General features: G+C 33.1%; 1 protein-coding gene across 1 annotated transcript; it reads right to left on the reverse strand.

Moving 5' to 3' along the window:
• Nucleotides 1-185: 185 nt before the first annotated feature.
• LOC140437871 (general odorant-binding protein 19d-like) lies at nt 186-7,766 on the reverse strand. Its single transcript, XM_072527667.1, has 6 exons — nt 7,657-7,766; nt 5,252-5,336; nt 4,080-4,168; nt 3,864-3,987; nt 3,715-3,785; nt 186-293 (listed from the first exon to the last, which is right to left on the reverse strand). Exons 1-6 carry the CDS (start codon nt 7,702-7,704, stop codon nt 261-263), a joined length of 450 nt encoding a protein of 149 aa, XP_072383768.1. The 5' UTR covers nt 7,705-7,766; the 3' UTR covers nt 186-260.
• Between the last annotated feature and the right edge of the window lie 5,263 nt (nt 7,767-13,029).

A 13,029-nucleotide genomic window follows, 5' to 3' on the forward strand; every position in this document is an offset into this window, starting at 1 on the left:
TCGGTTTGTGACGTTACTTTCTGGTATATATAGTATGTTCGTCATTTTTGGTGTTAACAATATAAATTTTTACTGATATTTTGTATCTAATATATGTTAAATATTTCGGTATATCTTGCCACTTTGTATATAATTTTTTATTCAACTGACATTTTTTAAGTCACTTTAAAATAATTAGTATACCAAACATTTACAAATGTTTTATTTATTCAAACAGGTCAAAAAACAGGTAAAACATTTTTAAAAATTCAATATAAAAATCACATTCCAAATATTTCGCATTTGACGCCAAGCTGCAAACAAAAAAGAAAAGTATTAAACATGGATAAGAAAATAGTCAATATTATGTTAAAGTATTAAACAAATTATAAATTACAAAGTCGTCTTAATTTCAATATATACAAAGCAATCCCCACTATTTTGGGAGCCTCTTCTGACACTTGTCATATTATCGTCGTGTTATGTACTTGCATTCGTAACTGTCTTTTTGTTTTTTCTTCTTCTTCTTCTTCTTCTTTCTCTTTATAAGCAATTAATTACCTAATAAATATTAACAAATTAATACCTCTATGGAAAATTATCACTCCATCTTTTGCGCAGTCGTCCAATACTTCTGCCTATTGGTGACTTATCTCTTGCTCTTTTGACAACACGGGTCTCCTCCATTCTGCTTATGTGGTTATTCCATCCTTTTTTTCTATTTTGTGTCCATTCATTTGTACACAGTACGTTACATTTTCTTCTAATGTCTTCACTTTTCTTTCGATATCTCATTGTATTTCCTGTAATTCTTCTCAGTACTATCATCTCTGCTGTTTCCAGTATCATTTGCGTTGTCGCTGTGTCGGGTGTTGTTTCTGAGGCATATGTCATTATTGGTCTTACACTTTTCTTGACTTCATCTCAGTGTTAATATGTCTGTTCCGCCATATAATGTTATTAAGGCCTACTGCCAGTCTATTTGCTTTTTGTACTTGATCTCTCACTTCTTTGTCCAGGTCTCTATAGCTAGACAGTGTAATTCCCAGGTATTTTATTCCCATTACTTGTTTGATACTGATGCCATCAATTTCTATTTTATATCTGGTTGGTTCTTTGCTGACTACTATCTGTATCTGTAGAGTAGGGAGGGCGAGTTAAGTTTCACAACACTTAGGCCACAATTGACCCATTGTGCATCCTCCCAGGAAGCTGTTACCCTTAGCTCATTGTCCATCCTGCCATTTCTAGGAAGGTGGATAAGTCACCAGGATACATCTCTCTTATGTGGGCAGGTGTGGGCCAGGACTCGCCGAACGCGTACTCTCGTATTAACGATAACCCCGGGTATTCACATAGGACATGCTCTACAGTTTCGTCTTCTCGTTCACACTTCCTACATAGAGGTGTGTCTGCTACCCCCAGTGTGTGGAGGTGTTTGCTTAGTTGACAATGACCAGTTAAAAAACCAACTGTCAAACGTAGGTTTTTCCTGGTCATTCCCAAGTATTTCTTTGATGCTTCGATGCTTTGATGCTTTGATTCTTCAAGGTTACTTAATGTTACTCTGGCAAGTTTACATCCTTGCCCTTCTTCCCATCTTTTTACGGTTTGCGTATGGGAGTGACATTTGACAATTTCCGCGATTGTTGTAGTTCACCGATCAAAAAGATCCCTAGGTCCTAAGAGTCTTAGGCCTGCCGCCTTCCTAGATAATTGGTCAGCAATGCGGTTGCCTTTATTTCTATCGTGTCCTTTAACCTACCTCAGGATAATGGTATTACCATCCGAAGCTTGAGTTAGTGACTCGTGACACTCCATTACTAGCCCTGATGTGACACGTGGTCTATTCAAGGTTAGTAGCACTTGTCTGCTATCTGTGCAGATCATTATAGTTTTCTCTGCTATACCTTTTTGGGTTATCTCTTTTGCGGTTATGGAGATACCAGTCAGTTCTGTCTGAACTAAGCTGGCGTTTTTGACCATACTCCACTTTATTCTGAGGTTCAGTGATCTGGAGTATATCCCGCATCCTGAGCCTTCTTTCATTTTGGAGCCATTGGTATATATGCAATAGGCATTTGCCGCGTTTGTCTCCCTATACTGTCCTGTTTCGTTTTTGTAGGGTTTGTTAAAGACAAACTTTGGTTCAATTGAGTCGTGTAGCAGTGGTAGCGCATCCAGCTCTTCCCGCCAGAAACGAGTTCTTAATTGTCCCATTCTTGCTGACTACTATTGTTTTAATTTTCTGAGATAAGATTGTCATATTAAATTGTTTTGCTTTTATGTTAAATCTATGGACCAGTTTTTGCAGACTATCTTCATCTTGGGCTATCGATATTGCGTCGTCTGCGTAACAGAGTATTTTTATTTCTTTGTTTCGCATTCTGTATTCTCTTCCTTTGTTAACGCCTTTGATGATTTCATCCATGATTAAATTGAAGAGCATGGGGCTCAATGAGTCCCCTTGTCTTATTCCGCTGCCTATTTCTATAGGTTCTGTAAGTTGTCCATCTATTCTGACTTCCATTTTGTTGTTTTGGTGGATGTTTTCGATAGTTTTTAGAATATTTAGGGGAACTTTTCTATTATCCAGAAGATGGATTACATCTTTGAGTCTTACTCTGTCAAACGCTTTCTTTAGGTCAATCAGACACAAAAATGCTGGTCTATTATACTCTAGTGATTTCTCAGTAATTTGCTTTATAACGAATATTGCATCTATACACGATCTTCCACTACGAAACCATGTTGTTCATCTACTAAACTTATCCTCTGATTCTCTTATCTGTTTTTAACAAGTTTATACCTCTGTAATTTTTTGGTTTTTATCTCCTTTTTTGAATACTAAAATTAGTTCGTTCGTTCTCCATTCTTCTGGTATTTTATTCTTTAGCTTCTTAAGTATATTACGAACTTTCTGTACAATTATATTAAGTTCTTCATTTGTGGTAATTTCTGGTGTTTCCGGTTCTAGCATCGTTTGTTCTTCCTTTACATAGAGCTTTTTTAGCTAGTCAATCCACATTATTTTTTATGTGTTTTTTTGTTCTATTAGTTCCTTTACCTCCGTTTTTTGACTATGTAAAAAACATATTCCAATCCTTTCGAAAAGCATCCCCAGTGATCATTTTTTATTTTTCTTACAAGTGCATGTGTTTCGTTTCTAATTGTCTTATAATTATGGTGTGCTTCTTGTATTTTGACTCTGAAACAAATTCAGCACAGATTGCCGACATTGCCTACTTATCCAAGAATCTCTGTACCAGCTTTTACTTCATGTTTTAACAGAAGTACTTATTTGCAGGAAATAGTTAGACATTATAAGGTTAAGCGCATATAAAAAAAGATATACTGTCATAGCTACTGATTGGTACACGTAAAGAAAGTTAAAATATACTATAGTAACATAGTCTAACCACTTCATTTTATGTAGATACGTATACACAGAAAACTTTAGTTGTTTTTATATTTTTTTAGATACGCTTAGCCTCTTTCAAGTGTAAGATTTTAAGTTTTTGCCATCAGTTACCCATTATATACATCAATTTTCGTATTAACAGGAAATGCGAAGATAATGCAGTCAATAGACGGTTAGGTACAAAAAAGTTTGAATGTTTTGATGTTGGTTTTGGTATAATATATTCTCTATAATTTTTTTATACCTATAATATTATTAATTATATTATTGATATCAAAGCTGTTAAAAATTATTTAATAAACTTTGGCACCTACCGCTTTTCCTTCAGTCACTACACATGTCCCCACATTGACAGCTGTTATACAGGGATCTGCTACAATAAGTTCTGAAAAAAATAAGTAAAATTATAATTTATGTATCATTTTAGCATAGGTAGAATAAAAAATATAGTCTTTTATATTACCTGGCTTTTCACGACAAGTTTTGAACACTTTCATCAACTGTTCGTATAATTCTTCGTCACTTTCTTTAATCTTCTCCAAGATCTTTAGAGTTTCATCAGGGTTCATGGTTCCATCTTCATTTTGCTAAAAATAACAAGATATTTATTAACACTATTGATGGTTTAACATTAAGATGGCTTCTGACAAAATTTAATGTTTTTGTATGTTTAACTTACGAGTTTGAATGCTTTGTAAATACAGGAAATCATGCACTTTCCTTCATGACTATCTGGTGTTTTGTGAGCCATCATCTGGGCAACATCCTCTGTGGAACATAATTTGCATTAGATATTTAAAAATGCTTAATTTTCAACAGAGTTAAAATAAGGTAATATTAATAACAACTAAAGCAGTGCCTATGAAAACTAGTAAAATAACGGAATGCTGCCGTGGGATCTAAATATCTGTATATCAAGCATAGTTAGTTTTGCTGAGAAACCATGCATTGTAAATGTCGGCTAGTCCCATGCATTGTAAATTTTGCATTTTATCGGAGTTAAGTTTTAGTTTGTTTGCAGCAAACCATGTGCTACATTCAGTAGAAACTTCCTCATAAGACATTTTTAAATCATCATTCTTTTTTTCGGTTTCGGTAAGAAAGACTGTCAAAAATCAGGATGTCGTTAAAATTTTTGATTAGTGTCAACAACTTTATGCTAGATTTCGAGAAGGTTTTCGATTCTATATAACCCAAGACAGCAAAATGAACTAGCAGAACAAAGGCCTATCCATTGATGGAGAATACCTCAGCCATTTAAGATTTAAGATTTTATTCTATAGAATGCCATAGACACAGGATACTGCTTGTGTCGCTGTTTTTATCCTTCTTTGTATTTGTTTATTTTCTATTTAATTTAAGTCAGTCTGTACTGTTATTGTGTTATTGTTTGCATCATGTACTTCATATCTTCCTTATCATTTGATATAACTGCTTGGTCATCGACGAATTAGAAACTGTAAAGGGTCTTGTTTTCGAGTCCTGTTCCCATTACTTGAATTTTTCTCTTTTACAGTTTTTAAAAACTACTGCAATATAGATTTTACTATCGATTTTGTTCTATTTTTCCCATATTTGCCTTATATTTTCTACATCATATGCTTTGTGTGAGTCTACAAATCTTATACATATAAATATATATATATAAATACATATAAATCTTAACTAATTTTAATGGCATTGTGGATGAAGGTTTCGATAGGTTCAAGAAATTGAGATTAAAAATTATAAATCTCGGTTTCTCAAACACAATCTCTATGCTGTATATGATCTATACCTAGATCTTACGATTTGTAGCTCAACGATCTCTATTTCAACTAAAATAAATGTAAATAATAAAAATCTACTCACCACTTGTTGCTTTGGTCTCGGCCATACACGTTTCTGCAAATTTGGTAATTTTTTCCATAACTTCTGCGACATATTTGGGGTCAAGCTGAAAGGCAGATGATTCGATGTTATTATTAATCGAATAACATTTATGACTTATTAAATTTTGACAATCGTTACAAATCGAATCTTTTAGTGATATATATTATTTTATTTTTTTACTTCTCATTTAATGTCTATATTTTGTTAGTTATTTTTCAAGCAGTTTCTAATTTAAACCTGCTTAGAACGAACATATGATGACTAGAAACAAACTAATCGAGTGTTGTGAATCGATGTCAAGAACCGCTATTCTATGAAGCTACCCGTGACGACGCCATCTTGTGGCGCTAGTTCCGTGACGATCACTTCAGCGTTTTACTGTAGAAAAAAAGTATTAAAACGCTAGTATAGAAGCTTCGCTTCAAAATATACTAAAAGGTAAAAGGAAATACCATTTCTAAATAAGGATCCTCTCAGAGGGGGGATCCTCATAAGGATCATCTTAAGTATCCAGGCAATATAGTATTAATAGCAACCAGGCTTAACGGATTGATGAATTTAAAATAACAAAAGAAAATCAGACTACAGAAATAAAAAGAAGAACAATGATTACATGGATGGTATTTGATAAATTGAGTTATATTATTAAAGGAAGAAACTAATATTCAGAATATTTAACAACAAAAGTTTTTAACATGGGTCACAAGTATAGACTTTTACGAATGGAATGTTCATAGAATAAGCAAAACACAAAGAGCTACGGAAGGGCAAAAAAATATTCATAAAGCATAAGAGGAGAAATAAGTCGATTAGATGTTGTGAACTGCAAGATAAACTAATTTTCGAAACCAATTCAGATTTCTGCTTTAATCTGTGCCTTCTAAGAATTGCAAGGCAAAACAGACGTTGATAAAGATGTTATTAGAGACATGGGAAATCTAAAATTGCATTCCACAACATATCTCCTCAACTAAGCAAAAATCCTTAGCGAATTGGTTTCTCGTACTTATAAAGAGTAAATCGGAATCAAAAGAAAAGACAGTTAAGATTTGATTTAACGTATAGTCTCTTTCTTAGTCTATTTCACGTCTGTGTATCCACTTATACATATTTCTCAGTAAAAGGGATCTTCGGAGCGGCTATTCACAAACGCTCTGAACGTGAAAATAATTGTTCCTGTCATAGTTGCTAATATAATCCCTTTTAGGGACAGACGCACTATACGTGAAATCAAATCTTAACTGTCTTTTCTTTTTATTCCGATTTACTCTTTCTGAGTACGAGAAACCAATTCGCTAAGGATTTTTGCTTAGTTGAGGAGATAATATGTTGTATAAGCGGATACAGAGACTCACTATACATGAAATCCAATCTTAACTGTCTTTTTTTTTCATCAATAATTATAACTCGACTTCTCCAGACTTCTCCTTTCTCCTCGACTTTAACTTCTCTAAAACGATGACATATATTGACATATACGCATGTGCATTTTTGCGTCCTTTACTTTTGTCCTTTAATGAAATATATGCCGCCTGTATTTAAATTAAATAAAGTACAGAGAACTTTTATTTAAGTTACCGTTATTTTCACGTAACCTGTCAAATTACGTGTAGAAAAACGTCTAGGTCTAACTCTAACTTCACCTATGTTTATAATTATATAGATATTTGATCAAATTTGTTGTATGTTTTATTTTATTTATTGAACATTGTTTTTGATATTTTTATTATTCTCGATTAGTAAATATTTATGATTATTGTTTTACTATATACCGTAACAACTCTATTTTTTCATCATTTTCGCCAGTAAACTAGCTATATCTAATGGTTCTTCCATATGGTAAGATGAGTATTATGGATTATAGTATTCTTTAAATAACAATTTAATTAAATTCAACGTTTTACTTCTTTCAATGATCTTATTTTAATTTTTAATCTATAATTAGATATATAAGTAACACATAGGAATCATAGGAGCACAAAAGCATTTATAGGTTATTTTTATCGTGGGTTATATTTATATTATACAAAAATATTTAATGTCATTTGTCAAAATAAAAGATTTCTTTAACATGATAGCAATAACTCTCTTTTAGACATAAAGTATTTTGTACTTTATTAAACGATCCTGTAATGCGGCTCTCATCTTACGGTTTCAATAACTTTTTATAGTAATATTTTAATTAAAAGTATAATTTTTCAAAAGTTATTCAAAAATACCGTATTATTAAAAATACCGTGATTATTAAAGAAAATTGATTATTAAAGTGTTCCAAAAGAAACATATTTTAATTAGGTTTACAGAAGGAACTCGAAAAGTACATACGTTTTGAAAATACAGATAAGAATAACGTTTAAATGAAAAATAATCAAAAATCGACTTACTGCTTGTGCGGAGACGAAAAATAGGGCCACAATCACAAGAAACTTCATGGTTACTCTTCTTTGACGTGGTATTCAGCTGTTCAACTCTTGTTAACACAATTTGTTATGATAATATTAACTCTTTTTCGACAATATTTATATGAATTCTTACAACCTTTGGTTCACCCATTATCCAATAATTATAAATTACAAAGCTTTTGTTTCCTCAATTACTGTCATCCATATAATTTTTATTGCTTTTTAATTCATACTTTCTGGTGACTGGATAATTTTTTATTAAAATTAATGTATTAAGGATTGCTACCCTTTAACAGCCATTCAATGAATTTTTGACTACATAATTAAAATTTCATTGACAATAATCATTCATTATGATAGACTAAATTAGTAATTTTTGCCTGATTAAATTTTTTTTATTTTTGCCCATTCATGATTTCTGTATAGAAATTTTTGTTCAAAAGGAATTCACTGCAACTACGAGATGTATCACGTTAATGTCGTGAGCGCGACTTCAGTATTGGTGGTAAGCATATATCCACATATTAGTATGGGCGTACCTGACAATGTGGGTTGTCAAAGAAAGGCCCCAGAAGATAAAAAAATCTAATACAATCTACAAAGTTCCTTATTGAAAAAAGACGACAGACGATAAGGAATAAGAATATATAAAAAAAAATATCTGGAATCACTAAATACGACAATCCTCAAGGCTATAAGAAAAGACATGAGTAACTACAAAGAAAAAATCAAACACATAATATAGAAAAATAAAAGCATAAAGATTTTAAAAAGAAACATACAAAACTGAAAAATTAAAATCAACAATTTGGACAGAACAGGAGATTCAACTATGAACAAAGACGAAACACTAACGAGAGTTGAAGAATTCTACACAGATCCCTATAGATCAAGAGGAACAGACAAAAATACACAAGGTCGATCCACTACAAAAATAGAAATATTAAACCAAGGGCCAGATCTGATACCCCATAAATAAGAATCAGAAATCACCGATGTCCTAAAGAAGATTAAAAATAATTTATGTTCAGGTTTTGGGTATTTCGAGGACAGGGACAGGGAGCAGCTGCGCTACGATACTTAAATATTAATTTGTAATAAATTGGACTTTAAATTTAATAACAATTTTAGTCACAATATCGTGTCAGGTAAATAAAAACATTTAAGTTTTCATATATAGAGGAGAGTGTTGTACCTTTGGGCAAATTGCATGTCGTTTGGCTCAAAATGTTTAAAAATTGCTTTATAGCGACCATTAAAGCAAACATAAGTAAATACAACCTTTATCTATAAATGACAAAGTATAGGTCTATGGATTCGTTTCAGTTACCTTTTAAAAAAAATTTTTTTGACAGGTCGTTCAGAGGTACGACACTGGGTTGTACCTTTGTTCACATTATGTTATACCTGTGGTCAGAGAACAAATTACCTTTGATTAAGAAGAAACAAAACAAACGAACGTTTGTTTTTAACTGTTTTTAAATATTTGACCATGTATTCGTCATCTGAAACCTCAACTATCTTGGCAAGATAGTGTGCAATATTCTTTTTACTGGCCAATTTTACGAGAACAAAATCACCTGCTTTTTACTTAGAAGAGCTTAGTATTTCTTCACTTTCCTGATGCTCTAATGAATAATTTTCATTTTCGTTTGCCAGAAAAGTTTCTAAATCCTCGTCACTTGAATCCTTTGTTATATTTTTCATCTCTTTATCAGATTCATCTAAACTATCGCAGAGAACCTTCCTTTTGACTGACTTTAGATTTTTCACCTTACTTTGCAATAGTTCTTCTTTCTCCAGGGTGTCTGTCAAAATTCTTGTTTTACCACGCTGTCGTTCCCTTTGAGAAGTCTTTCGAGCTACGGCTTTGGGGAATGGGCGCACTATAAACGGGCTTTTGATGTCAGCGTTATTTGCCTTGTTGTCATTAGACTGCAGTGGAAGTGCCGGTGTCAAGTTTGATGTTGATGGATTTGCGGATAGTTGAAGGCTTGATGAGCAAGATACCGTATTAGGATTCTCTTCTGATTCTGGATTTGGGCGATCTGTTACATAGGACGACAGATATTCGTGGTCGCCAAATATATTTTCATTAACAGGCCATATCCCTGTTTTTTCAAATCCTTCGACAATGTTTGCAGGGACACGAGGCTTTTGCAAATGCCTTGCCTACGAGTTCAGCTACGTCATACAAGCTTATAGGACGTCCAGGATGGGTCATCATCCACTCATTAGCTAAAAACAGTCCTCTCAAGAGGTTGAATTCTGTGCGAGGTGTGTGACGGCAACGTTAATAGCACAATATTATTTTCCTTTGCCAAATCAATCACAGAAACTGCAATATGGGACTCGTGATTATCGAGTATTAGTAGCACTTACGAATATCATGGATTCAAAGAATGTCAAACGTGGAAGTAACTAGAAGGATAGGAAATGAGGCGGAAATAATATTAACTACCAAAAGACGAAAACTTGAGTACTTAGGACATGGTGATGAAAGGGCAAAAATACGCATTATTACAACTTATTATGCAAGGCAAAATCCGAGGAAAGCGAAATGTGGGAAGACGAAGAATATCCTGGCTTAAGAACTTAAGGGAATGGTTTAAATGCAGTAGAGCAGAACTTTTTAGAGCGGCAGTCAACAGAGTCCGCATAGCCATGATGATTTCCAACCTTTGATAGAAGATGGAACTTAAAGAAGAAGAATTAGCACTTTTTCTTGCTCTCTCGGCTTAACGTGAGCTATAAAATGCTGTAAGTAGTGTAAAAAAGCTTTTCGTTTGACCATCCTGATGGATTTGCGCCTCCAATTGAACCCGGTGGTGCACCATGTAACATGTGCTCCTTGAACAACACGCGAGGGAATATCAACATGGGCGGCACATGGTTACCGATGGCATTAACCACAGCAATCCAAGTAACATTGATGTATCTTTCTCCGGACGTCATACTACCCAGTTGCTTTACACCTTTTAAGGCTATTATCTTAGGTGGGGTATGGACTGAAGAATTCCCGGTTTCATCTAAATTATAGATATTAGCAGGGAAAAGGTTATAGTGTGACATTACTTTTTTAAGATTATTGAAAAAAGCTTGGATATTTTCTTTCTTAAAACTGGTTGACCTTGCCAGGCTGGTAACCTCGGGTTTCCTTAACGCCAATGATGGATTCCAATTCTTGAAGTGTCTTAGCCATTCTTTGCCTGCAGTTGCATTTGAAGTCCAACTGTCTGGTGTTTTTATCTTGTTTTCACGTGCGTATTGAAATGCTCAGATTCTTGCATCTTTTTTGTAAGTCCATAATGAAGCGAAGCTGCCTGTGTAAAGTACTACTTTAACTGTGACTCTTGTTCAAGTGAAAACACTTTTTTAACATCGTTGTTCGCGTTGTATTCGAGTGTAGGACATTCGGAGTTTATACGAATTCGAATATGATTAGATAAGGTTGATCGACAAATATCATATTTTTTGGCAGCTTGTCGAACCGGAATCTTATTTTCAAGGACGTCTTCGACAGCTTTCTGCAAAGCACCTACATCCACTTTGTCTCTTTTTATTCCACTTTTGCTTTGTGGCATTTTTTCTGTAAAGAAGTTTGGTGTCAGTTTACTTGTTATTTAAGTAAAAAAGCATTAAAGTTCAATTTTGTATTTATTTGTTATATGTTTATTGTTTATTATGTTGTATGTTATTTATTAGCCGAGTGCAGTGAGGTTAATAAATCACATGAGCGATAAAAATTGCCTTAATTGCTCCTGAGAATAACCCTAGCCTGTCTGTCTCTGATTTAAGTCTGGTTTGGATAACACTCGCTTTACTATCTTACTGTCGCAATCATACTCAGGGATAAGGGATAATCTGAGTTAGTTCGTAGCACTTCTGCCCTTAGCTGAACATACCTCAGGTAAAATCTTGGCAATCGTCGCATACCCATAATTAGTACCTACCTAAACTTCTAACTAGATTTTGGCCTTGTTTAGGTGTACATGTAAAGATATTTTTTACCCCACTGATCAATTTAAGATGTCGATGCTTTCGAACTTGTGGCTAAGCTAAATTTGGGACCCAGTGCTAAGAAGGCCGTAATTACGATATTAGAGATATTTTTTATCAATTTATCATTGGAACTACTGTCTAAATTGGTTTTATTTTTAATTATAATGTTAAGATTTTTTATGATTGACTGTTTTATTTTATTGAAAAATTTATCATATGAATTCTTGTTCCGTTTGTTTTTTTTTTCAATAAATACATTCTTGGTCTAGTCAATGGTCTAGTCAAGTACTATATACTACCACAGAACTGTGCTATTACTATCTACGTACTAAGTACTATCTACTACTTATATATTGTATGTTTAGCACTAATCACATCTCTTGTACCGTTATCTGTTAAGTATCCTTATCGGGGATCTGAAGATAAACAAAAAATTGTAGTGCTTGACCGTCCAAGTTAAAATTAAAGTTATTTTTTTTTATTAAACATTTTAGTGATAGACTCACATAATATACAATTGATTCGTGATTAAATAGTGGTTCCTCTGTTGCTATTTCGGGATCTTCTTTGGACATAAATAGATTTGGTATTATTCACATTTATTTTCAGCCCAATATTTTTTGCTTTTTCTAGTGGTAGGATCATTTGTTTTAATTTTTTGTTATTGTCTGCGATAATGACTCAGGTATGGTGATAAGGCTCAGGTGGATAGCTTAGATGACATTGGACGTCACTGTCTTATTATTTTTTTCATTTATATTTTGTTTTATTTCCATGCTAAGTTTTAAGTCAAGTCAATAGGTCCTTATGGAATGTGTGCTATTGTCTGTGCGTTCATCTATCTTTGCAATAAGGCTTGAACACAAATTCATAGTCTTGAAACTTAGGATACCAGTTTCTCTTAAATTAGGAAATAATATATTTATTCTTTTTTCTTATATATTTATTCTTTTTTCTTATATATTTATTCCTTTTTTCTCGAAGGTTGTTTTGGTGTTGGCACTTGGCATATAGGTGTAATATTGTTTGTTTCTTCAATCAGCAAATAAAACTCAAGTGTGTTTCTTTGCAAAAAGAAAAAACATTTGAAGCTTTTAATTAATATTAAAATGATGTCTCTTATGGAAGTAATAAAAATTAATAATGAAAAGTCAAGAGTAACTGTCAAATAAGATTATAAGTATTTTGACAGTGACACAACAAATTAATAAAACCTAAATTACATGAATTCGGGACATTCAAGAATTATGTTGGGCCTGTCAATACTCGGCTCTATCGGTTTGTGACGTTGCTTTTTGGTATAAAGCGTCTGTTCGCCTTTTTGGTGTTAACAACAATACAAATTTTTACTGG

The sequence above is a fragment of the Diabrotica undecimpunctata genome, chromosome 1, assembly GCF_040954645.1.
Source record: "Diabrotica undecimpunctata isolate CICGRU chromosome 1, icDiaUnde3, whole genome shotgun sequence".
Classification (NCBI taxonomy): Eukaryota; Metazoa; Arthropoda; class Insecta; order Coleoptera; family Chrysomelidae; genus Diabrotica; species Diabrotica undecimpunctata.